The sequence below is a fragment of the Pezoporus occidentalis genome, unplaced genomic scaffold (assembly GCF_034315485.1).
Source record: "Pezoporus occidentalis ecotype Australia unplaced genomic scaffold, CSIRO_AGI_Poc_V1 ctg4, whole genome shotgun sequence".
NCBI lineage: Eukaryota > Metazoa > Chordata > Aves > Psittaciformes > Psittacidae > Pezoporus > Pezoporus occidentalis.
In genome coordinates this window covers 1,444,565-1,471,939 of record NW_026915724.1, presented here as the reverse complement: position 1 = coordinate 1,471,939, position 27,375 = coordinate 1,444,565, and the positions used below count along the sequence as shown (strand labels likewise).

General features: G+C 38.7%; 1 protein-coding gene across 1 annotated transcript; it reads left to right on the top strand.

The window, feature by feature from the left end:
• Positions 1–1,340: 1,340 nt before the first annotated feature.
• On the top strand, positions 1,341–25,361 carry PI15 (peptidase inhibitor 15). Its single transcript, XM_062633166.1, has 6 exons — positions 1,341–1,566; positions 2,120–2,462; positions 20,390–20,508; positions 20,792–20,924; positions 21,088–21,203; positions 24,190–25,361. Exons 2-6 carry the CDS (start codon positions 2,190–2,192, stop codon positions 24,323–24,325), a joined length of 777 nt encoding a protein of 258 aa, XP_062489150.1. The 5' UTR covers positions 1,341–1,566; positions 2,120–2,189; the 3' UTR covers positions 24,326–25,361.
• The last annotated feature ends 2,014 nt before the right edge of the window (positions 25,362–27,375 follow it).

Below are 27,375 nucleotides of genomic sequence, written 5' to 3'. Positions count from 1 at the left end.
TGTAAAGGAATACCAGCAGCTGCATTGTAAGCAGCTGTTTTGGACAGGCTGGATATGCATATAGTAATATAACTAGTGATGATATTTTATACTTAACACCTTTCATCACAAAGCACATTATCAAACACTAGTTATTTGGGCCTTACAATATGTCTGTGGAAGACTATTATACCATTGTAGAGATTGCACACAGATTAAATGGCTTGGGCTAGGCCACACAGCGAGTGAGTAGCAGAGCCAAAAGGAGAGCGTGAGTGTTGGCTTCCAGCCCCTGTGCTCTAACTACTGGACTTTGCTTCCTTAATACTTCATTTCCATATTGCTTCTGTAATAGAGCTACTGAAACTTTTGAGCACTCGGGAAGATTTGGTGTAATATCAAACCCCTTGTGCTTCTCTCTTCTAGCTTCTTTGTGATGTGGCAAAATGTTGTAATTACATTTTTAAGGGTCTCCTTTTAGCTGCCCCAGGTCACCTAGCTCTAGTGGGGAGCAACCTGATACTGTGTTGCTCTCATCCCGTCCCCAGTACACAACTGCTGGCTGCTGCTGCTTCTCTCTGCTAGCTTTCATCATGGCCTCAGTGTTATGCCCTTAGCTCTGCTGTGTGAGTGGCTGGACCATTCTGTGCTTAAATAATTCCAGCTATATGCTAATATGAAACAGATGTCTCCCAGCCACTGGCATGAGCTATTGGTCCTGCTGCTCCCGTAGTTTCTCACGAGCATTCAGGTAACTGATACTGGCTAGCCACAACCTGCCTTGAGTTTTGTGTGTCTGAGGGATAGGAGGCAAGGGAAGAGGATGAAGGGGGAGTGAAGGGGGCGACAGAGTGGTGAGGGGTAAGGCGCAGCACCTAGGGCATTTGCTCGGCGATGAATGGAGCAGACACTGCTCGCAAGTAGTGCCTCTCGCCTGCCCTCCCGCTGCCAGCCATGGCTCAGCCCCCCCGCCCCGGGCAGGCTGCCCCACGAGACAGCCCGGATCAGGCTGGGGGGACGGCCTTGTATAAGTTCCGTTTCCTGTGAGTGGAGCAACAGCGGTTTGCAAGTCCTCTGCGCTTCATGCTGCTCCGTCAGCGCTTAAAGAGCTGCGTAAAATGTTTGTCAAGCCAGCATGATGCTTGTGAAATGAGGAAAAAAAAACCCAAAACCGAACACGGAGGAAAAAGAAAAAAGGTAGGAAATACTGAAAACAGAGACTCTTACATGTTGCCTCTTTATACTACAGGAACTGGGGGTGTGACTGACTATCTAAACCACCTACACATCAGGGATGCCACCCAATCCCTGCCTATGTGCTGTGCAGAGCTCCTCCCCTCTCGTTTTGGCTAAGCAGACCTCTAGAGAAACTGCCTGTTCTGGCTCATACGGACTGTAACATATAAAAGCGGTTAGCAGCTCGTGAGGCCAGAAGTTTCAAAACCAGCACAATTTTGTTCTTTGGGGGTTTATAATAGCAGACACTCCTTCACAAAGGTTCATATCATCATATAGGAGAGTGCTGTATATAGTGGGAGAACAATAGGCTGTATTCTTTTTTTTTTTTTTTCTTGGTATTATCCAGAGGTAAGCCATTCAACTCAGTAAGTTTGCTTTGCATGTAGTTTTATTAATGCTTATCACATTTTGCTGAAGTTAAGTTCTGAATGCTATTTCTAAGATGTTCTGCTTTCATGCTATATTTGTTGTCTTTTGCCTACTAGCTTATCTGTGCCACATTGTGTCAAAATAATCCATGCATATGGGATAGGCATAGCCTAGGATATATTTTTCATTTTCACTGGAAAACATGCTGTGAGGTTCCTTGAAGTCTCCCCATTTAAGATTTGTAATGTGTTTTATGGACTGATCCAGTGTGATAGCACTGTCCCTATTTCAGGAATAGCTCTGATTACGTAATTCATTGTGTAATGATACTTCATTTGGTGTGATTGTAGTACAGCCATATTAGCCCTTAAGATGGTTATTGGAAATTGCTCAGTAGCACATGTTCTGACTGGATTGTTGTTATGATTGAGCTGACAAGACAGAGTCATTTTTCTGATCACAGACTGCTAGTTCACTTTGTTCTGCTACCCAGATGTACAGAATCACATATTTGACATCTTCTCTTCTACAGATTTGTTTTCTACTGCAGAGTACCTAAAGCAGAGTACCTCTGTGGCTTATCCTTCTCCTTTGGCCCCAAAATGACAGTAATCACTGCAATCAGTTGTGCTTTCTTATTTTCCATTCTCTGTGAAACAAGTGCATTAATGTTACCCAACTCCACTGACCTACTCCTGTCAGACCATAATTTTACTGACATTGAGACAGCTTTGGCAGCTCATCTGGACTCTGCAAAAATTCCCAAAGCCAGGCGGAAGCGCTACATTTCACAGAATGATATGATTGCCATTCTTGATTATCATAATCAAGTCAGAGGCAAAGTCTTCCCACCTGCTTCCAACATGGAATATATGGTAAGTGAGCTTTGTTTATTTCAGAGTAAACCAAACTGTAAATCAGTGACTTGTTTTTCTTAAATTGTGAGGGTTTAGTTAAGTAGATAAATGATTTTTAGCATTGTTTACTAAAATGTTCTTTCCTTACATTTTTAAAGTTGCATTAACATAAGCAAGCTAAAGCCAAATACTGAACTCTGAACCTTTTACTTGCCTTGTTGAATTTTCATTTCTGTGAGTAGTCCCAGTGAAGCTTCTGAGACCCAAGTAAATGAATCTGTGAATTAACTGTTTGCTGGCCTGAGGAATAGTTTGTGTGATCACAAGATGTGCTCACACACACTCACATGTGTTTAAAGTACTAATCATTAGTAACCCCATCAGTTTTGTGGACTTCATTTAAAGTCATTGCCCTGATTTATACAAAAGGTAGCCAGTGACCATTTCTACTTTCTTTCACCCATAATACTTTTGGAGGCAAAATGGTAAAACTGTATTTGTAAAGTAATTCATCTGATGCACTGTTTCATGCTCATGTATTTTACTTACTGCATATGGTCTGTGTGCATCTAATGCTTCTATTTTTCCATCAGATACAATGCTGCTTTTAAATGTTTCTCTAATATGTAGGATTTCAGTGTACGCAAAATGTTGTGTTTGTGGCAGGCACTTTTTACCCTTATTGGCAAATACTCATTATATGAATTATCTGTTCCTGCAGGTATGATAGGAGTTATTCATTCACTGTGATTTCATACTTGGCAGTACTAGCTAAAGTAGCATGTTTGCTATTTGTGTTCCAACTTTGAATGCATGCATAGTGTAGACCTCTAATGTTAAACATAGGCTGGCCAAGCATAAACTTTTTTACCTTCTAAGTAGGGTATTCACCCTGTTCTAAAAGCACAGACAAATTGTGTCAGCACCATGTATCTGCTTGAAGTCACAAGAGTTTCTCATATGACAACAGTTAGTTAACAGGTTTGAGAAACAGGATACCATCAGCTTGACATAAAAAGGGGATAAGAGTGATAACAACTCCTCCTTTTTAGCAGCTAATGACTAACAACTTTGAGACCTTTCTATCACAGGTGTTACTTAAATCTGGATTTGATTATAAAATTGGCTTAGCACATCCCAGCAGCACCTCAAAATGCGAAGTGCACTCAAAACATATCAGGATGAAGACCTGTTGCCATACTATAGGCTGAGTTTGAAGTTTGGTTGAGTGGAAAGGTCGGAGACAGAAAAAACAGAAAGGTCAGAAGGCAAGCTCAGTCATCATTTTCATTGCTGTGCTCTCCACTGATGTTTCCTTTGACTCTGCATAAATAAACTTTGTTGTAATGTCTGAGGGAATGGCAGCCTACCATGCCCTTCCTTGGCTTCTGTGCTTTAGCAATGTGCTCCTGCAGTTTGCTTAACTGAAGCCAACACCCTGTCATATTCCCAAGAGTTTTGTAAGTGCAGCGTTCTTAGCCTGTTCAGTAAAAAACAAAAACCAAAAAAAAAACTTCAAAAGAAAAAGCAATTTTAATTTTCCTTGATTAATTTATTTTAATGCACTTGTATGCATAAACTGCTTCGATTTTTATCTGTATTAGTTGGGTATTCTGCTGCAGCTCTGCTCTGCAATTGTGCTGTGCAAGGTTTGGTACAAAATCAAGACTGAAGCCTTGCAGCTTATATACTAACTTTTTCTTTGCCTTTCCTCCTATTGCTTTTACCATTACCAACCAGCTGTGGGTTGTGTTCCCATCAGCATCAGCCCAACCAGTAGTCTCAAGGGCAGGGTCTTAGGCTTTCTTTCACATTTGGCTTCCCAGTCTGAAAGTACTTCATAACTTCATGCTGCAGAATTCAGAGCAGCACCTCAAGCTATGTAGGTAATGATCCAGAGCACAACTTGAACTTGGATTCTGAAGTGGCAGCCAATCCCTTTGCCACCAATTGTCTTCGAGAATTTAATCAGTCTGTGTGTGTCCCATGTAAGAGAGCAAAAACCACAGTGAGCAACGTTGCACATAGCTTGCTTTGCCACCTTCTTTGTAGCCATGGCAGCATCTGTTTAATTTTTCGCATCTGTGGCTTCAGAAAGGTTTTGGTAGGAAGGTCTTGAAGATGACATGTAAGCCATACGAAGACTGGGAACCCCTGTATCAGTAATGTTTGAATTTGATTGGTCCACTGTTAGGTCTCTGTATAGTTTCAATGTATGGCACAACATCTGTTGTATCTAATAGGGACTTAAGGTTGCTGCTGTTATGTATAGAAGATGTTGTGTTATTTGGTACTCACTTTCATAAATAACACAGCAAACACACTGTCATTACCAGCAGACAACAAGTGCTGTGCTTGAAAGAACCTTCCAGAGTGTGTGTTCCTGTCCTGAATACTATGGAAAAGTTAGTGGTAGTGATGAAAGTGGCCTTTACCATTTCCCCTAACAATGACTAAAAAGGATGTCACATGTTAGAGAATTACTGGAATTACTTACAGATGCAGTAGGTTGTGGAAATCTTTTGTCTTTAAGTGTGTTGAAGTAGAAAAAGACTAAACAGTTTGGAAGGACAAGAAAAAGATGTTTTCTCATCTTTTCTCTGTCCACAGTCATATTAAATTGTATTTTGTTCTTTTTTTTCCTAATTCTGTTAGGACCTCTGTACTTCTCATGCTTGTTGTATCACATTCTCAGTTTTGTACAGTCCATTTGCTTTTTCTTCTCCACTGGTAAGAACTCAGGGTTTAGCTATATGGGTGGGTTCTTGTGATTACATTCTTCACAGCCAACCTTTTCTGGGGCTTTTTCTCCTTGACGCATTCTGTTCCTTCCCTTGAGGCAGTCCCCTTCTCACGCGTTCATTGCATGTCCCTGCCCATGGAATGGAGTTGGAATGATATAATCATTAAGATCGCTTCCAACCTAAACCATTTTATGATCCCGTGATCTATAGAAAATTAGACTTCCTTGTGCATTATTTTGTCTGTGCTTACTGTCTGGGAGGTTTTTGTGCTCTAGGACTTTGGACAAGAGGTCTCAAAAAATGGCTTTGAAGGCACATAGAATCATCATAGAATACTTAGGGTTGGGAAGGACCTTAAGATCATCAAGTTCCAGCCCCCCTGCCGTGGGCAGGGACACATGTGTTAGGCAGGGGAGGTTCAGATGAACACTGCAGTAACAGAGCTGGGGGAGTGTTTTAATTCTCTTGGAGAAAGGTGTACCTGACTGCTGCCCTGGACTGTTGTATGCAGTCCCTAATGAAAACCAACAGCCAAGAGGAAAAAACAGTGATGGGACACACAATTTTATTATCAGTCCTTAGTGAAAGAAACCGGTGTGCTTTACACAGTTAGACTTTGGGAAATCTTTCTTTTGGGACATTAGTACCCTTTCCATCAGACTTTAAAGTAGTCCTCCTTTTGGTTCTGGTTCTGGTATTGCTGAAGCCATCAATTGGAAGTTTTTCTGCAAGTACAAATCTAGAGTCAGTGCAAAGACTGAGAGAAAGTGAAAGAAATGAAACAAGGACTTTTAGACCATTAGAAATAATGACCTCTTAATTTAATTTGAGACTTATGACATCCTTCATTCTTCCTCAGCCTGTGACTGTCATTCTTCAGTGTTCTAAAAGCTGATGCCATACCTGCAGAAAGAAAGATGACACCATACTTTTGATCTGGCAAAGGGTCAAAATCATCCACTTGGCTTTAGTTGTTTGTTTGGATTTTCTTTTTGTTTGTTTGTTTTTGTCTGGAGAAAGCAGAAGGATTCCATTAAATTCATGACTCAGAAAAAGTGAGGTGTGGAATTGCCTGCATCTCTCTAGCGTGAAAGGTATGTAAACCTGCAAATCCAGTGGAAGTCTGTGTACAAGCAAATCCCTTTTTCTGAATGCTTGTTCTGTACTACAGAAGCCTGCCTTGCCTTTCTGGAATATCTCGGCTACTTGGTAGGCTAGTAAAGATTTGAGCTGTTGCTAGCTGAAATGTGAGTCGCATAAAACTTATCATTTAGTATGCATTGGTACTATCTTTAGGCTCCCAAAACATTCATTAATGAGATGTCTGTTCCTATGAGAATCAAATGTTAATTATACCTTCCCTACAATCACCCCTCTTGAGGCCAGTTTTTTAAAAGTCCATATGGTCTTTATTGTAACCCACATCACTGTGTGCATGCAAAACTTGGTCAAGAAGTGCTTACATACAGGCATGCTATTAACAGCTTCTCATGTATCAAGCAGAAGCAGTAACTCTGATATAGCTGGGCTTTAATGAGCATTGAACACTGTCCACCATGACATTCCCACAGGGAAAGTGGGGAAAACCTAAAGTTCTCTGAAGTGATTTGAATAACTTGTTGAGGAGCGATACTGAAAAACAAGCTGTGAGTAGTTCACTGTTGGCTCTGCAAGGGTGAATCCTGAGCCCAGTACTGATCAACATGGTCATTAATAGACTGGCAGCAGCATGTCTGAAGTATAATAGATTGCATGCTCAAAAATAAGAAGGTGAATGTTTATGGAATGCTGTCTGAAGATTTTAAGAGCAGAAAAATGCTCTAGGTAAACTTGATCCAGCTAATGTATGGAAGATGTTCTGATATGCATTTTTTTTGTTCAGTGATTGCATAAATGCACTCCTATATTTGGCAAAATCTGCCACTCATTGATTATGTCACTTTGTAGGACTCAAAATAGTAAAAGATTCCCAGACTAGCCTGAAATGAGGTTTTTTTTTTGGACACGCAGGAGTTATTTCATGGCAATATAAAGAGATTTCCTCATGAGTTGGTGGCAGAGGAGCCAGAAGGGATGGAGAATCTGATCCTATTAATTTCTAGTAAATCCACATGAAAGACCATTATAAAATGGACAAAGGAAATGAACTATTGTTCTAAGATGAAAGTAATTTTGTTCCAAAAGAAACTCCTGTAGCTGTGTGAGGGAGTCCATATGAGAAACGGGAGAAATCTGTGCACTATGTGTGGCCTAGGAGTGACCCTTTTTGCTCAGGTGATGGAGACTTGTCTGCAGCTCTTCATAGAGAGGAAGCAAACTTACAAAGTCAGGCCAGAGAAGCAAGAAAATACCCCACTTAATGGTCACAAATGTAAATAATTGCTTTATTATTTCACTCTTAAAATTGAAAGTCTTGATAATATTTTCTTTCTGTCAAAGTGATCTTTAAAAAGGTGTTCTGTGAATATGCAATAGGTAATGGGTAAAACAAAATGAAAATCAAAAAAAAACCAAAACAACTAACCCCCAAAAAGAAAAAAACCTACTTCAAGTTTTCCAAAGTCCTAAATCTTTTATGTAGACATGAAAAAAGTGAATTAATTTGGTTTTCTCTCAAATTCAGAAGCATTTCTACTAAATAAGCTTCTCATCTTGTTTACCTTTTTTTTTTTTTTTTTGCTGTTGTCAATGTGGTTTATTACAGACCATTCTAAGTCTTAGAGGACATTTTGTTCTTGAATTGTTTGCCCTGGCTCATCTACACGGTCCCACTGAAATCATCCACGTCTGTGGGTGAGGATTGTAGGGCTAGTTCCTTCAAGATTTATGTCTAATGAGTTGGATAGGAACTCCTAATTCATCTAGTTTATCCCTGCCTTGTTGCAGGACGTCCTTCTGCATTAAATACATATGGTTTTCATCTTGTCTACTACTGAACACATATAGTGATGCTGTCTCAGTCACATCTCTTGGCAAATATTTTACCTTAGGAATAGAAATGATTTCCAAATGTCTAACCTAAATATTTCCCTCTAAACCTCAGATAATTAACCTTTATATGCAGTTTTTAACTGTCTAATATAATTTCTCTCCTGTTCATTTCAAACATTACCCTTTACCTATTTACTAATAGTTTTCTTGGTATTAAGATACATACATGCATGCATATAATCTTTCCTTTTTTCCATGTGCATGTCTTACAGCGCTTCTGTGTATTGGAGCAAATTACACTTGCATTCCATTTACAACTTCTTTGTTAAATCGGTGAGTAGCACCCTTAAATGTCAAAGCAGATTAGGCCCACAATGCAATGGAAAATTTACTATGGAAGTTACTGGCAGCCTTGTTCCCTTAAATCCTATATACATGATGAAAGTTGGAATAAAGTAATCAGATGGTAAGTCAGGGTACAAAGATCTTAATCTGATTTTCATCATGCCAGAGCACAAAGTAAATCTAAGTATAGCTCAACCCAGTCTTCTGGGAGGAGAGACATCAAAGTGCTGAGAGCTTCCCCAGTGTAGTCCACATATCCCAGTTTGCCATAGCTTTTAGCCATGCAGGGAATTTAAAGTGAGGTGAGAACAAATGAGAAGGAGTGTAATGGGGAAATGTGTTCACTGGTTCCAGTTTGACCCTCCTACAATTATGTTTCTGTTTAGCCAACTGAGTATGTCCCTTCTGCCTGGTGCCATAACCAACACCAGGGGTGCCTAAAGATCATAGGCTAATGAACTCTGCAATATCAATCCTTGGACACTTCGAAGAAAACAGAAAGAATTGATGTCCTTTACATGCTTGCAGTTAGGGGTGGCTGTCTGCATGACAGTATTGAAAGGAAGCAAACATTTTACAGCATACTCAACCTTTTTCTGCAGTGGGGGCAAAACATGGCAACTGGCACTAAGCTGAAAGAAAGTAAGAGTAGTTGAGCTTACTTTCTGCTAATTTTGCACAACAGAGTTACCTGGCTCTTTTTCCTCACAGGTGAGTTTATCCACTTTTCCTACTGCACCACTGTCAGTAATGCAGCACTATACTACCTGTAGGCTATCAGTAAGATGCAGGATGATGCCCATTTTTCTAGTAAACTTTCATCTGCAAAAGGCTAGGAAACCCTATTAAAGCCATCACTTATGTTCAGAGTGAATGACAGAAGGCTTGTTCAAGAGTTACATTACACAGAGAGGAATTTTCCTGGAAAGTGTTCCTTGAAAAATCTGAAGAACTTCCCCCAAAATGCTGTTGTTGATAAATATTGTGATAAAGAATGACTGTGTTAAACTTGCTTTGGTATTAGAGCTCATTTCCAATGTTTTATGTATAAAAATTTTAAAACATCTATCTAGATGGTGTCTTGTAATATTTACATTATTTAAGTTTAGTATTAAAAGAAAGCCTTCTAGGAATCTAAGCAAACAAAAAAACAACCTAGTAAAGTCTCAGCTAGAGAAGCAGCCTGGCCAGAGCCATCAGAATTAGACATTCCTTTATTATTAAATGTAGCACCTCTTGAACTTCTTGGCTAAAAACAGAGACAAGGCATTTTTCACAACAATCTTGATCCAAAGTACATATCGCTTTGTTTCAGACATGAATGGAGATGATAGTAACCTTAAACCTCTCGACAGTTTCATTCTTTTTCCATACCTGAAAAGAACATAGTCTACCCAGGTCTGTGGAAATGTGTATCATAAAGACAGCAAAAGATGGAAACTGTAGGGCAACCACTTGTTTGCTTTTTGTGGACAGAATACTGTCTTCAGCACAGGCACCACCATGTGTGAATGCATCTCCAGGTGCCCTGGGATGGGGTTTGAGGTCTGTTTTAACTCAACTAAGAATGACTTGGGTTTGCAGCTTGCATCTGTTGCAGTATCTGTTAATCTGTATCAAGAAAAAGAATCTTAAATTGAGCTTTCTTCTTCTGAGAATAAAGAACTATTGTTTTTCTTCTTTGTCCTGAAGAAAGAAGCTGATATGTGTTTTCTTTTGTCATGCTGCCATGTCTTTCAGTCAGAGCTACTTACAAAATAAAAGTATTTTCTTTGAAAACTTTTACAGATATTAAGAACATTTTTTTTGTTTTAATGAAAAACTTTAGTGGTTCTTTTTTTTTTAAAAAAAGGCAAAAAAAATTAGATTTTTTTTTTTTTCATCTAGAATAGAAGCAAAACACCACAAAAGAAATAAATTTTTCATTCACATTTTGTGGGTTTGCAAAAGGCAATTTGCTCTGATTGTATTTAAAATGATGGAGGTCAGACACCTTCCTCGTCAGACTTAGGACCAATTGTCAGGGTGACATGGAACTAGACAAAGTTTGGTCCGTGTTACCACTTCTGAGATAAGCTCTTGCCAACTAAAATATGCCTTGCAGTAGGTTAGGAAAGCAGTGAATATTTTAAGATATGTAGCTCTGATATTTATCTTTCCCAAAAGCTAAACAAATAATAGCATATCAGTGAGGCTTATTGTTATTAAATCTGATAGCCTACCAATTTTCTTTGTTTCTTATTGTTTGAAAGCCTAGTGCCAAACTTTAAAAGAAATGCAGACAACCTTTAGAAGAAACAAATTGACTACTAACAGTGGTCAGGACTCAAATGATAGCACTTTGAATTTGTACCAAATAGACATGCAGGAATATAAACTTCTGTATAAATTACAGACTTGAATTTTCATACGAAAAGAATTTCTGGCAATGAGGTTTCTTGAACATATGTCTGGTGATGCCCTGATTACTATAAGAGAGACCTTCTAGTACTGAGCCCTTCAGAAGTGTGAATCAGATGTTTGGAGGTTTGGTTATATAAGAGTAAATTGGCTATAAAACATTGCGCAATTTGAGTTGCAATGGAGTATTGGACAAGCAGCTTGATGTATTAACCCTCTATTTATGTGCAAAAAAATGAATTCCCTTCAAGATTTTTTTCTCTAGAGATGAGACGTTGGCAATTTTCTGTGTAACCTTTCAAATTATTACCTAATGCATTTGGGAAAGGACTTGCACATATGGTAGGCACCATATGACAGTATGCAGAGTAAGACTTCTAACAGGTGGTAGGTGAAAGCAAAAAGTACTCATATTCTTACACAGAGAGAGAGACAGACTAGAGCCCAAATAAATATTTAAGTTTGCCAAATCTGTCTATAAATTCCAATGAGCTCATATATTTTCATCCACAGTATGTATCGAAAAAAGTGAAGGCAAAGAGACGAGGCTCAGTCACTCTGATGAAAAGGCATGCAGGCAGAAGGGCTGGTAGGTTGTTTAATTAAGCTTTGTGGGGTAGTGGACATGGTGGGGGGTCCTGCAGGAAGTCTCTGAACCTGAAAATGCTACAGGCTTGACTATGCAAAAGAGAAAAGGAGAAGCTGGGCAAGGGACTCCGGCGTGCTTTGCATGTTGCTGTGGGATTTGTGAGCGATGGCCACTGCATGTGCAAGTGGTACGGCTGGTGCAAGGCTGCAGGCTGAGTGACCCATGAGGACAGGATCTACATGTTGGATGACAGCAGCCTACATCTGCTAATCCACTCTGGGACTTGCACTAGCAGCTGTGGAGTGCAGCTGCACAGATGGGCTGGACACATCGGATTTCATCCATCAGCTTCCCAGTGTTTTTCACACAGGAAGAAATCACTTGCGTTGAAGTTTTCTTCTTTCTCAATTGCTGTCATTCCAGAAGAAAGAGCTTCTGATCTTCAGCTGGGCAAACAGGCAGAAGTACAGGGCTAATGGAGAATAGAAAGGTTAACTTTTTGTCTGATTGCTGCTAAAAGAAGGTCCTACTGGTGACCTTTCTGATGTGCATGTGAACCATTGTGGATTTGTGTCAAATAATAATCTGAAGCTGCTAATATGAGTCCACAGTTGACATATATTAATGGAAATTAAGATGCCCAAATAGGCAAGAAAATTTTCACTTTCTATTACTGCAAAATACAACAGTGTTGTTCTGCAACTGTATTCACATTGTGTATCCCAGCATCTGCAGTCTCATCACATCATTGCAGTCATGTAAAGAAGGAGGAGGGTGGAAGAGGAGAGAGGTCAAAACAGAGTATTTATCCTGTTTGCTCTGGATTTGTGCTCAAACCTGTACCTGGTGCTTGTCACTTCAGCTGTACAAGCGGTCTCAGCCAGCTGACAGGGAAGGTCACACCATGGCTATTGTGGCATTATGGGCAGCAGTGCTCACACTGCTGGCACTCAGGGAACTCCTAGAAGGGTAGTGAGTAACCGGGATGTGTATGTTTTGTTTAACCACTGAGAAATATGCAGATTACTACCCTATCTGATATGTCATTATAACAGACAACCAAACAGCAAATTACTGAGGGCTGCTGCTGGTATTTAATATTCAGAGCAGTGCTCTGCTGAGTTTCTCTTGTACTCTTGTGCAAGAGAAGGGAGCTTCCTTGCTACTGGCTATAAAACTGGGCCAGGAAAGATTAAGGATTGTGATGGCACAAGAAGAATGGAAGCACAGTTCTCTATTGCTTGAATGCTTTAAAATGATCATTAGCAGACTGCCTAGGCTGCCAGGTTAAAAACATGTCTTTATGGATTCCCCAGTTAGCCCATATCTTCTGTTTAACAATCTGTCTGCTGGCAATTCTCAAGGAAGGAGCACTCCTAGTTCTCACATTTTTTTCATAGTTTCTTTGCGACAATGAGGGCTGTAAATTTAAATGCTTCTAAAAACATCCACGTAGCACAAAGATATCAACACAGAATTAGTGTATCACTGTGTATTCTGCTCCTTTTGTATTGAGAACACAAATTCTCACTACCTGCTGCCATTAATAACTATTTCAGAGTACTTGCAGAGAAGGGGGAGTTCATTGCCATTTGCATTGGTAACGATGTCTCTCATACAACAAGGCATGCATAAACAAGATTTAACAATATGGAGACAGATAATTTCTTTTATCAGTGTAAATTTGTATTCTGAGCTTCAGGAAAAGTATCCGATTATTCTGAGAATACATTTTTTTTGTGTCTGAAAAACAGGAAATAAAAATTAAAAATGTTTCAGCTTTCTCATGGAAAGTCATCCTTGACTAAACGGTCATCCCCATTAAATAATACTTCTCCTTTTTCCACACCTTGCGTAATGAACTAGACTATCAAAGGTTAGGTTATATTTTTTTCTCAGTCCCCATATTTGTCAGGAATAATGGATCTTAACTTTACCTTCTTCAAAATTCTGAACTTTAAGAACACCTCACAAAGGGGTGTAATTCCAGAGGACAGTATCAGTCATTCCTTCTTAGGTGTGGCAGCTGTGGAGCAGGCAACTAAAATGTTAATTTTAAATTTACCTTTCAGTTCTAATGATATTACTGATTTAAATACCTGTTGGGAGGTATTCTACTGCTTGAATCAGTCCTTTTTGTTTACCTGTAAGAAAACTGAAATAAATATATGCATGTACTTTACTTTTGAAACAGTGAGTCATGAGAAAAAGACAATATAACATCACTCTCACAGAAAGTAAATGCAGTAAAGAGACAGATGTTATTGATGACTTTGGAAGAAGCCAGTAATCACTTTCTATGGGGACAAAAAAAAATAAAATAAAAAGAAATCGCAGCATGTTTTGCAAAATTTACCAATCAGATCATAAATCTGAGGGTAGGTATCAGCAACATGGAAAGTTCGAATTATGAGTTGTCAAGTCTTCTTTTCTTTGACAGTGTGTTGAAGATACGAATTAGAAATGAATGCCCATTTTAATATTTATAAAGCACACAGTTTTTTTTTCCCCAATTTTAAACTATGAAACATTCACATTCTGCTTGTTCTTCAAATAGTGAAGAGACATCCTCTTACAGAAATAGGAAACAAGTAATTAACATGTTCTAGTGTGCATAAAATTAACTTAGGAATATGACATTTTTACACTTGCAGGGGTAGGAATTTTCTGGTTTTAGGAAAAACATCCATCAAGGGTCTATGTGAAGTTCCCAGATATTTGTTCTTTCCTTACTTGGCTTAGCTAGTGATACTTTGGATGATCTATAGCGTCCGAGAACTCATTTGCAACACAGATTATGAGAGGAAGCCTTAGCAGGCTAAGGCAACCTTCTCTCTCCTTTCTTCCTGCTAGATAAAAGTTTTCTCTAAAGCAATGAGAAAACTTAATGCATGTGATCAAAAAGCTAAAGTAATAGACATGGATAGCCATTTCTATATTGAGCTTTTCCTCCTATTTCAGCACATGATGAAATTAATATTCATTAAATGCACTTCTGTTATGTATAATGTTCATAGCTCTTCCTGCTATGGAAAAATCTTGTAAAATGACATGATGCAGCATTTTATCCAGGTGTTGGCATCCTTTGGATAGACAAGCTGAGAGACACGCACTGCTTCCTAAGGTCCTGTGGACTACAGAGTGAAATCTCACAAAATCAGCTTGAAACACAGGGTTTTAATATTGGTTCCAGGCAGAAACTTTGTGGTGCCTGTGTTTGCACCATCTTACTAAGATGGGTTAGTTTAAGGAAACGGTCGTGTTACAAGCTTCACTGACATCCAGAGTTCCTAAATCAGACCTTATTCAGGTAACTGGGAGGTGCTCCATGGAAATAGAAAGTCTTTAGGGAGGGTCACACATCAAATAATTTCAGTTAGTCATTCAGAAGGCCTGTAGTGAATATATCACCCCTACTTTAGGAAAGATACAGATCTCAAGTGACACAGTTTCTTGATACCATCAAAATTCCCAGACCTGATGTTTCATTAGGACCAATGATGGGATCTAGGCCCTGAGAATGCTGCTTCGAACCTCTGCTTTGTTTTAGTCAATGTAATTTAACTGCAACTTCATATACCCACCATTCATAGATGTTCTCAGCAAAGTTTGCATGTTCAGGCTGTGCATGTTGCAGTAGTACACTTAAATCTAGGAGTATGAAACTTTTAACTTTACAAATGTAATTACTACAGGGTGAAAGTAGCCAGAGTAACAGTATGTTTACAATAATACAATGGTCTTAGAAAGTTTGTAGTAAGAACAAATGATTTGGATTAAGAGGATTCCATTCAGTTTCCTCTGGTATACTTGTTGAATGTTTTCTACTTACAGATAAAGTAGTGAGGTTGCTGTCAGAAGTAGCTTGTTGTTTTGAGCTTTAACTCCTGTTCTGCAACAGGGTTTGTCCCCTAAGACATGTCAAGAGAAAGCTACTCCATTTAATGACTGATATTAGGAGTACAATTCTAACTGTAAAAATGGTTATGTACAGCATTCCTCAAATTAATACATAGCTATTAATGTGGGAAAAGAAGAGCCAGTTATTTTTCAACAAGGGTTATGGACAGATCTTTTTAATATTGTGGTTGCTTTTCTTTTTTTTTTTTATTCATCGTATGTTTATACAGCTTCATCATCATTTTAATACCTGAGAGGATAGTTGCGACCAGGGCCTCCTGTTCCAACAAAGCTGTTGCGACAAAAGGGCAACTCCATCCCTTCTACAGTATAAATTACCTAAGAACAACTGAGAGAAAGCTATAAAACAGCGATAGAAATAGAGAATACAAAGAAACTGTGACCCACAACATTAAAAGACTTCCCCTGGGGAAAGAAGTCCGTGTTCTGGGCTTCAAGAAATTTCATTCAACATTAAAGATATTTAATTTTACACTCCATTGCTTATTTACACTATGGGAATAAAATAATTTTACTATTTGTTTACAGAGTGAAATAAGCAAAAAAAACCACAAAACTTGGGTGAAATTCTGACCTCACTCACAAAATTCCTGCTGACTTTTATTTACACTAAGATTTTAGTCCTAATTCTCAACCAGCATGTGCTGTATGAGTTCAGAGAACAACGCACAGCTGCCTCATAAAGTGTTCTCTTATGCTGAAACTCCCCATGTAGAAGCACTGGCCTGTTCTCTATATTCAGTCCACTAGTCGATTTTCAAGTGTAGTTTTGCAGTGCAGTTTTGCTGGGAGGGGTGCAGAGAGCACAGTAGGACAGCTTTCTAGGAAAATAATCTTTGGCTGAGGAAATAAATTGGCCAAAGGATGTTCACTTCAAGTTGCCAGTGGAAGTGTGGTGAGACGCTTTAACTCTATCACAGCTCAGTTAATCCTAGTTGAGGAGTGGGGAGGGTTTACATGCTGGACCAAATCAGTGATCTGGAGAGTTTGGGAGGGAGTATTTATCCTGGGTGGAAGGAAGGTGACTGCTTCCGCAGTTACTAATGACTTAGCAAATCAAGATTTGCAATCACCACAGAGATAATGAGCATAGCTTGGCACTAGGCATTTCCTTAAATCTTGACCTGCTGAGTATGCAAATTTTTCTGCTTTTTTTCCTTTTGCAATTTTATGTTCATGCCAGGCAGCTTTCTCTAACATGTTAAATAGAAACACTGGATTGGCCATCATTTCAAAGTTTATAATTTTGTTAATAGCATAATTTTTTAAAGTCTTTGCTAATTAAGTTGGGATTTTTACTTTCATATGTCATGGTTTAAACTCAGCCACACAATCTCTCTCTCATTCCCCCCCCCTTCCTCCCCCCAGCTCCCGGAGGCATGGGGAGGAAAATCGAAAGAATGTAACTCCCACGGGTTGAGATAAGAACAGTCCAGTAACTAAGGTATAACACAAACCACTACTGCTGCCACCAATAATAATAATGATGATAAGGGAAGCAGCAAAGGAAGAGAATAAAATCACTCACCACCCACCGACTGATACCCAGGCCGACCGAGCAGTGATCTAACCCTTCCGGGTAACTGCCCCCGGTTTATATAGTGGGCATGATGTACTGTGGTATGGAATACCTCTTTGGCTAGTTTGGGTCAGGTGTCCTGTCTCTGCTTCCTCCCAGCTTCCCCTCCTCCCTGGCAGAGCATGAGACTCAGAAAGGCCTCGGTCAGAGTAAACATTACTGAGCAACAACTGAAAACATCGGTGTTATCAGTGCTGTTCCCAGGCTGAAAGTCAAAAACACAACACTGCACCAGCTACTAATAAGGAGAAAAATGACTGCTACTGCTGAACCCAAGACATCTTATCATACAGAAACTTTCCTTTTGGCTTTCAGGTTACTTCACTTTATCTTTTTACGATATTTTTCTATTTCTTTATATGTTATTTATCTATACATAACAATGAAGCCTCATGGTTAAAAAATCCAGATGTCTTTGCCCTTTTCTCTTACATGCCCAAAACAGGGGACTTAACTGAAATATAAATCAATACAAGTATGGACTCAGGATCAGAATTCTTTGAAAAGGGGGAACTCTTACAGTTTTAAGGTTTAAAATATTTTAAGTCATCGTGAGATAATTTCTGTGCATCAGCCTATATTAATTCATCTGTCTTATTCATGAAGATGATTGAGAGCTAGTCTTAGAGGGATTGAGACCACCTTTTCTTCTAGGAAAATAAGGAAGGTGAAGCAGTCAGTCTTCTTCCATGAAATAGAAATGATCTACACGGCAGGAAGGGACTCTTCACAAAGGCTGGAATGGAGGAAATTAAAAGATGCTGCGTATGATCCCCTCACCTTATTTCTTATTCAGTAGTTAAGTTCCTCTTGTTCTCGCTTTTTTTTTTCCCTTTTTGTTTGCCAAGTTTCTTATGTCCAGAGAGTGGTCAAGAGTGAATAGATAATGGAAAGCAGAGCTCACTATGTATCACAGTAATGCTTACCTGCCAAACCCACAACTTTTTAACTGAGTTTGGAACAACCCCCTGAAAGTTTACAAGTGAAATGCTTCAGAAGATTCCTGAGAACCAGAAAATGAAACTAAGGAGAAATGGAAGTGGACTAGCAATGCTTTCACTGTCCAGGGTGGGGGCCATGCCTAGTTTAGAGAGGGCATTAATAGTAAAAACCTAATCTGGTCTTCACATTTCTTTCAAACACATAACATGCAATTTTGCAAGGCTATTTAATATGCAAAAATGTGCTGGATGGACATGAGGAGCTTGGTGCTATTTGTGCAAATACAGTACACATTTAGATTATTGTGGGACTGCAGCCAGGTTACTTGGGAGCAAGAACGCAAACCTCATGTTCAGCCTTCTGGCAGGGAGGACTCACAGCAGAAGCATGATTAATCCCAGCAAAGGAGGGTGTTTATGGGGTGTCACAGTCCTGGTGTAGCTGCCCCTTATGGATGCACACCAGGCACCTGTGTTTGGACTTGTGCTGGATCCTTGTTCTCCTCTGTTCCCCTGGGCCTGGGGAGGCTCTGAACGCTGACTGTGGCCCTGGCCTCTCAGTCACACTTTTATGCTTGCACCTACTGTTGTCCCCTCCTTTAACCTTCTTTTTGGGATATACCACGGAGGTTATAAAGGGGTTTTTTACACTATCCACATGCAGCTAGTTGACTTAACATCAGAGATCTGAAGCAGAAGAAATGTCTGTCCACTGTTTTCTTGTCCTTGGGACCTGGAGCATTTCCTGGGGTTTGGATGGTGCCATAGCAGTCCTACATCCCCTCCCTTGTACCCTAGTTCTCCAGCTTACCCTTCTCTTCACAAGTTACAGACTTATCTCTAACTCCTCTGAGAAACTCCCCATCATTTTTCAGAGCTCAAGTCAGTGTTCCCTGGCTTAAGACCAGTCCTTCTTAGCATGCTGCTTCCTGACACTTCTCTGTTTTGTCCTTTTACTGGCAGTTTGTTTTGACTTTATTCTGGGACTCTTTATAAATAGGTGTAAAGTAAATATGCCCTGCTTTAAGCACCATCCATCTTACTTTTCCTAGGGTGGTTCAACTTGAATGAAAGTTTGTTTGCATTAAGGGTTCATATTGCTCTCTGTTGTGATGCTTCAGTTTCAATCTAGAAGGTACCCTACCTGCTCAATATTAGCAGTTTCATAAAATTTACTGAATTTTGTCATTTTCACTTAGAGAAATTTCACGAACTACCAGACAGAGTCAGGACATGAATTACTTTCCTGGTCCGTGGTCTGTGCAGTCTGCTCACTCTGCAGGTTGCAAAATTAAAGCTGTGAATTCAGTGTTAGAAATCTCATGATTAGTTCATAGTACAGAAAATATCTGTGGCATGGGCCACCTTATCCTTTGATAAGTTAATTTCTGATTTTGCCTCTTATTTCATACTTGAGAGAGCATACTCTTTATTTCATAGCCACTCGAGATTTATGAGTTTGGGTTTAAAAAGCTGCACTGGGCTGGGTAAGCACATTCTGTTCCTGCCTTTTTACTGGAAGTTCACTAAAACTATCCTGCATCAAAACACTCCACTCAGGGTATTAAAAATTTACATCTAACTCCAGGATCTACAGCCTAGTTGGATATCACTTAAACACTAAGTTATAGTAGGATTTATGCATACTTGTGATATAACAGTTTTCTTTATCTGGATGTCCAATAGTACAGCAGATTCTACTGCTGATTTCTCTGTTATTGTTGATAGAAGCCCATTTGCTATGTAGAAGGCGGCAGAGTTACAAATTAAGAATTTGAGCAGGCAAAGCATATAAAGGAGACAGTATTTAAGTTCACTTGTCATGTTCCCATCATTGGAGAATTTAAGAAGTCAAATTGTCTCTTCTTACAGAGTTATTTTTTTATTCCAGGCAGGGAGTAATGTCAGCTCCTGTGGTGAAACTCATACTGCACCTGGAAACTATCCATAGTCTTTGCATTTGTGGAATCCCTTTTCTTGACCTTCTGTCCTCAAATATGAAAAGCTGCCACACACACCCTCTCTGGCTATATATACTCTTGAGATCCTATTTCAAATGTGTTGGGGTTTTGTGGGGTATGTAATACCTGTGCTGAACTGTTCTTCCTCCTGTGCCTCTCCTTCACTTTGACTTTCTGTCTGAGTCTCAGCCAACATTTCACTCCTCTCTACACATGGATCTCATCAACACAGAAGGAGAAATGGTAGGAGAATGCCTGTTCAGTAAAGGGCTTTTCCAGAAAAAAAGGGAGAGATCTGAATACTTGGCTTCCTCTGACGTGGGTGGGAATTTTGTCCAGTGTTAGGGCAAATCCTGCTACATCCGGTACATGCTGCCCCACAGTTTTCTGAATTGAAGAGCTGTGTGCCTGGTTACCCACCTGGTGTGTTATGATAGTGTATTTGTGACTTAAGCTACTTGCTTCTTGTGTTCTTGCAGTGTGATCACTATCTGTTTTTTTTCATTCTACTGTATGGATATTTTATTTTGTCAGGTTTGGGATGAAACTCTTGCCAAATCTGCAGAGGCTTGGGCTGCTACATGCATTTGGGACCATGGACCTTCCTACTTGCTAAGATTCTTGGGCCAGAACCTATCTGTAAGAACTGGAAGGTAGGCAGATACCCTACAAAACAGTTATTTTGTCAGTCTTTGAACACCTTTTGAGGTCCAGATCTTAGACTGATGCAAGTTGTCATCCAGTATTCTAGCAATAATTGATATCTATCTGTGTTCATTTGGCTTAAGAGTATTACTGCTTAATGCTGTGCCTCTAGTGATGCATGGAGAAATGTATATTTAGGTGACTTGCATCAGAGGAATTAGCAGCAGAAAGTTCCAAAAGACTTAAATCTAAAATTACATGTTTTTCTTTCTGTATTTTAAACAAACACAGGTATCGATCTATTCTCCAGCTGGTAAAGCCATGGTACGATGAGGTGAAGGATTATGCTTTCCCTTACCCTCAGGACTGCAATCCCAGGTGCCCCATGCGATGTTACGGACCCATGTGCACCCATTACACACAGGTTATATGAATTACATTCTTCTATTCAAAATCTATCGTCCAAAGCTGGACTTTTCTGTCATGTATTTATAGCTCTCTCTCAAATAAATGTGTGTGTGTGTGTGTATATATATATATATATTTCCTTTCAATTTGGACTTCACCAATAATAAATATTTATTCAGATGGTTTGGGCCACTTCCAATCGTATAGGCTGCGCAATCCACACATGCCACAATATGAACGTCTGGGGATCTGTTTGGCGACGAGCTGTTTACTTGGTATGCAACTATGCGCCAAAGTGAGTTGCTTTCTTTTAAATATTGTTTACTTTTATACTTCATGCATGTTTTGGTCCTCTCATAGGATTGCTTACTCCTTTTTCTGCAGCTTGACCTCTTGTGCTTTTTCTGCTGGCTGCTCCTTCGTTCTAACTTTACAAATGAATATACAAAAAAATGCATGACTTTGGTATACAAGGAAGAAAAGGAAATAACTTGATGTGTAAGGAACAAACCCAAACCCTTTTTTTTTCTGGATTATTATTATCATCTTCATCATTATCTTCCTTCTTTATGCTGACTCCGCTTCACTTTCAATTCCTTATTTCTTCATTCTGTTAAATATAATCATGGTGACCTAGTCTTCTTCAGGTGAGCAATCCCACTGTAGTTCAGACCCTTGATTTACTGTGAACACTTGTTGTTGCCCACAAGATGCTTTTGCTTATGACCATGCTGCATAAGGGTATCCATAGCATAGGTTTCCTACAAAGTCCATCTACCTAAGCTCAGTGTCTCCAAATCTCATCTTGCCTTCCATGTTAGGGTCCTTCAAAGGACAGCCATAGGCAGCCCTGTATCAAGTAGCTGTGCTACACCTGTATCAAGACGTGTTAGGTTGAAATGAAGAAATTAATTTTCCCCCTGCATTTCCTAGATATCATCCCAAACTTATATCTGGGTGCAGAATGGATCAATAATGTGGCTCTGGGAAAGGTTCGATTTGAGGTCTGGTTTGGACCAGTGCTTCATAAGCAGCATGGGCAATGTAAATGGCTGTTTTCTCTGACTCTATATCAGGCAAAGCCATAGTTCTGTACAGAAATCTAAGTATAATTAATTGAGCATGTTTTCCATAAACTCACAGTGGCACAGGTCCATTTGTGGCAAAGAGCATGCAAGAATATGTCATTATTCTAGCTGTTACATGAGTAAAAGAATTTTTAAAGATTCTGCAACTTAAAAAAAAGATAGGATTTAGTAAGAAAATGGAATTCAGGGAAAATGGCCTGTGGGAATCAAAAAGATTTCTCTGTCATTTTGTCTTTAATATCTAGTAGAAAAGGGTGATAAGAAATGTATATGAGGGAGCAAAGATCAGGCAGCAGAACTATCTGAATTTTAGCTCTACAACGTGGACAAGGTGAAATCAAAGTTTATAAGAGAAACCCAAATATTACTTATGGTGTATCCTAATTAAAAAAAAATAAATTATAAACTTCGAGAGTACATCTCTCATGTACATATATAAGAAAAGAATAGGCTTATACATTACACATTATTGAAAACTGCTGCATTGTTTGTGTGTATGTTAACAATCAATTAATGACATTTTACATTTTCTCAGTGTAAAAATCCCATTGTTTCTCAAACAGCAAACCAAAGTCTGGGGTTACAAGCTTCTTCTCTGGATAAGATTTTGAGTAGAACTTTGGTTTATAGGTAGTAGAATTGGGGGTTTCCCATGTACTTATTGCACAGTTACAAAAAGGATACTGAGCGGTCTTGTCTGGCTTAAGTTCATATTTCCAAGAATTAATTAGATTAAGTAGATTTGGTTTAGAGTCCTTGGGCACACATGCAGAATTTTCTTTGCCAGTCAATAGACTATGTCTTTCTGAGTAGGGAACTCCTCTAAACAAGAAGAGGGTATTACAGCTCTGACCCAAGTTATTGAGGTTGGAATTTGGCAAAGATTTAGGATTTAGAACTCAAATAATTTTCACTGATACTGTGCTGTAATGCTGAAACAAAATCTATGCTTCTGAAATCAGGAAAAAAGTTTAAGAGGGTAACTATAAAGTTTAAAAGTCCCTGCTCCTGCTTTTCTATCAGAATCACAGAAATCAGCCATGTGTTGCATAGAAAATGAAGCAGAAATCAGCTTTCTGGATTTCCGTATCTGTTATCAAATTAAATATATTTCCTGAGCACTCAGCCTGCTGTACCCATTTGGAAGAGAAGTAGGAATGAGAAAATTATTTGAGAGATTCCTACTTTATTCCAAGGCACAGCCCAGACCAGGGCTTTTGATCCAGTGTTACTAGCTTGGAGGTGGAGGATGAGAAAATGTTTCATAAATAATTGCATTACTCATTGCTATACCATGTCACATGCAAACGAGAGGAAAGTTGCCTGCTCAGTGAGACGTAACATTTAAATCAAAGTCTAATTTTAACTTTCTTTCTGCCTACATCATGAATGTTACATGAATCTCTAAAAGCCCAGGTTTCATATAAGCACCTAAAGTCTAGATGTGTTTTCCAGATGTTCTTAGATATTTCAGAATAACCTCTTTTCACATGATCAGTTTCCAGACTTGTACCCCTTTCCTCTCAGGCTTTATTACACTGCACTATTCACCAGATGGAAGTCCTCCTTCTCCTCCCATTAATGAGACCACTATAAATGCCCAAATACAGTTCTTAATATATTACTGTTGAGAATAATTTTCATCTTACCTTTTCTCTAACCATGGATTCTACCTCAGAGCTTCACAATGTGGACCTGGGGTAGTCCAACCTAAGAACAGGAGTTCACTCAATTTATTTTTCCACTTTTCAAGAGTTGCCTTAAAACCAAGCTTTAAGATAACTGCCAGACAAGAAACTGCTCAAGGAAAACCTTGCACCAATGTTTATGTTGCTAAGGTCTCATAAATACAGCCCTCCAGTGAAAAATACTCCGTCCCAGGCTCAGAGAATCAAAAATCACTTGGCTGAAGCAAAACCAGGAAAACTGGGACTTTACCATGGAGACTAAAGGATATAGAATTGACCACTGGCCTGGGGTGACATGGTCATTCTCCTGCTGGTTTAGGGGAATTGGTAGATCAATACTTGTCAGTAACCTCCAGAAATATATTAATGTATATTTTCGGTAACAGGGCGTTTATGGGGTATCACTGAAGACAAAACCTTTAATTTCTCGAAACAACTATGTTTAATGATTATTTTTCTTCCTCTCTGACCTTACTAAGCATTCATTTTCCTTTATTATTTTCAGGGGGAATTGGATTGGAGAAGCACCATATAAAGTAGGAGTCCCATGTTCAGCTTGCCCTCCAAGCTATGGAGGTTCTTGTACTGACAATCTTTGTTTCCCAGGAGTAACCTCAAACTACTTGTACTGGTTTAAATAAGTTAAGGTTTACATTATTTTGAAAAAAAAACCCCAAACCAAACCCCAAAAACCCATGGATGAGTAACAAGAAGCTTGTATATTGAATTTTGCACATATTATATATAGAGAGATATTGTAATAATACTCTGATGTTTTCTTTTTGTATGCTTTTGTATAATTAGCTTTCAAAGTATAGTATAATTTGGTTTTAACACTTTTGGATATAAGACTCGCATTAACCCTTTTCTATTAATAATTTGTTAAAGGAGAGCAAAATAATTTTCACCTTAGCAAGTGTAGCTTCCTGAAGATTAGGCTCTATAAAAAGCACATTAAAAGATTAAAGAATATGACTTCCTTTAAAAGATAATAGCTCCAGAAAGAGAAAGGTCATTGTTTAATACTGTGCTTTAAAAATGGAGTGTGATGTGCAAAGCAACAAATTGTTCTCACACTCTTATTGGTTCCTCTCATTTACACTGGTGCTTTCACCTGCAATGTCAATGGGACTCTGAGCAGAGGAAAACAAATGTGCAAGAGAAACTGCAGGATTACCTACCTCATGCACAACATCAATTTGTTTATGGCATTTGAAGCGTTCAGCACATGGCTGCTGCTGTCATCGATGCTGGTGTACAGACAGGAAAATTAGAGATAATGAGGAACCACACTAGCCAAGATGCAGTGGCTGTTAACTCACAGGCCTAAAGTCTTACCTGGGTAGAAAGCTACATCACTTTAAATATTGGTATAATAGCACAGCCTAATTCTAAATTCCTGTGTTTCTGAACACAGTCATGATGGCATAATGGTGCTTTGCAGCAGTATATTTATTCTTGTACAGGAAGTGAAGAAATATACTGCTACAAAGTAACATACATCAATACATGACATCCATACTGTCTTTTACACTGTTAAGTTTGCCCGTATATGTGTTATCCCACTGACTGAAACTCAGCCAGGTAAACTTTCAAGGAGAGATCAGATTTGAAATTAGATTATAGGATTTCCAAATAAAGGACATTAGGCAACTTTAAACTTCATACAGATTTTTTTACAGAAATTCTAAATCAATATGTAGTGTCCTTTAGTATATATTGCAGTGTTTCTTGAAAAGATGTGTGTGAATTAGTAAAACCCAAATCTTTTTACTCATACCTTTCCTACTAAAACGTGAACACTTGTGGGTGCTTACTAGAACATTTATAAAGAGGACCTACACTTTAAGATGTAATATTATACAGGTAGTTTTCTTGAAAAACAGATTATGAAAAGGAGGAAATCAATTATCTGCCACAACTACTACTTCATTGAAATAGTCTTGAGTTTTGGCTTTGTATTACAGGCCAGAGTGTATTCCACTTTAAATATATGTGTTTAGTCTGCTCGCACTGCTACATTTAGACTTCTGAAGTTTATGAACTTTGAAAAGCAATACAGAGCAAGCAGAACAACAGAGGATTTCACTAATTCAACATATATATGTGTCCTTAAGTCACTACTTCAGTCCTTTTGAGGGTGTTTGAGATTGTCACCAAAATATCAAGTATCATATTGGTGATATAAAAGGAAATACCAGAGTTTGAATTCTTCATGTATATTTTTAATCCACTAAGATAGCTGTGTGGGGGGGGAATGGGCTCTACAGATTATGAAATGTTGCTGCCACTCTCCAGCTGTCCATAATCTGATCCCTCAGAGGATGTCAGCAACTGACCTATGGGTCTTCAGGCATTTCTGGTTAGTGTCACTTCTGTATCTGACAGGTCAATAACTAGACAGGTTTATCTTTATATCCATGTTTAAAAAGAATAACACTTGTCATAGTCTACTATGTTTCATTCTATCAGTTATAATATAAATGGTTTTCCTTTTGGTTTAAAAGATTCGGACTTGGACAGTGCTCAATCAGTCAAAAACTTTGGTTGAGTAAAATCCAGTCCTGTTTTGCAAGAGAAACACAACCTTTTTTCATCATCTATGTACACATTGAGATTCATTGAGACAAAACTACTAGGTGGAGCACTAGCCCTCATCCAGCCCAGTTTTTGAAAAAGATGCACGTGACAAATAAGTTTTTGTTCTGCGTAAGAAATCTTCTGTAGTGGTAAAGACAACACAGTTAAAACAGTGTATCTAGCTATTTTCAATATTTTTTTTTAATAGAAGATAAGCAGAGCATAAGCAAACGTTCAGGTTAAGCCATGGACCCTACAGCAGTAGGTCTAACAATAAATTACTATGCACTTTGGAACTTGCAACTTGTATGTTGTATGGTACATTTTCCAAACAGGACTAAGACATTGTAAATTAATTTATAATTCTGTAATTCAGCTGAATTTATCATAACGGGTATATATGTTATTGTATCTGTTACTTTTTAAGTTGCTACAAATGCCTTGATTTTGTGGAATATTTTGTTTTTCATGGACATAGAAAACTTTGCTTTTAACAAACAGTATGCAGGTTTTTTCACAACATCCCATAATGGTGCTAGGGATTAACTATTGTAATCACACTGTAACTGACAGCAGTAAAAAATGATCTGGATATAAGCTACTTCATACGAGCAGCTCCTGATAAAACCAGCCACAAGCACTCAAGCATTAGCTGAATGTTTTTCACTGAACAGAGAGGATTACAGCTCATCATGTATTTGATTACCAGATGAAATTTGCCCTTCGACTGTGTTTGATACGTAGTTTACTGAAGGCCTTTCTGCATTACCTATTTGAATCAGCCCAATTTCTACCATCTTTTTTCTCTTGGACTAGGTAATGACAATAGCCATAAAGCTCTACTTTGGTTGCCAGTGTCAGTGCTGCCTGCCTGATTACCTGACATCAAGTGCTGCTAGAACAAAAGTACTGAAATGCACAGAAAACTTCAGATGTCTTTGGCAGTATATCTGCTCTGATACACTCTGAGGAAAATACTTGATGAGTTCAAGGCCATGCTGAGGCAAAATACTGCCATTTGCTATTCTGATAGCCTTGAAGATTTGTGTTAATTCCGTCCAAGTAGAGTGGTATGCCTTTAAAGACAGAGAAATTAGCTCAGACTTCTGTT

Bases quoted from the DNA above. Each gene is read 5' to 3' on its own strand.
- PI15 (XM_062633166.1), top strand. From the start codon at position 2,190: ATGACAGTAATCACTGCAATCAGTTGTGCTTTCTTATTTTCCATTCTC. The intron at 2,463-20,389 runs GTAAGTGAGCTT...TTATTTTGTCAG, and splicing joins CTTCCAACATGGAATATATG to GTTTGGGATGAAACTCTTGC. The intron at 20,925-21,087 runs GTTATATGAATT...ATATTTATTCAG, and splicing joins TGTGCACCCATTACACACAG to ATGGTTTGGGCCACTTCCAA.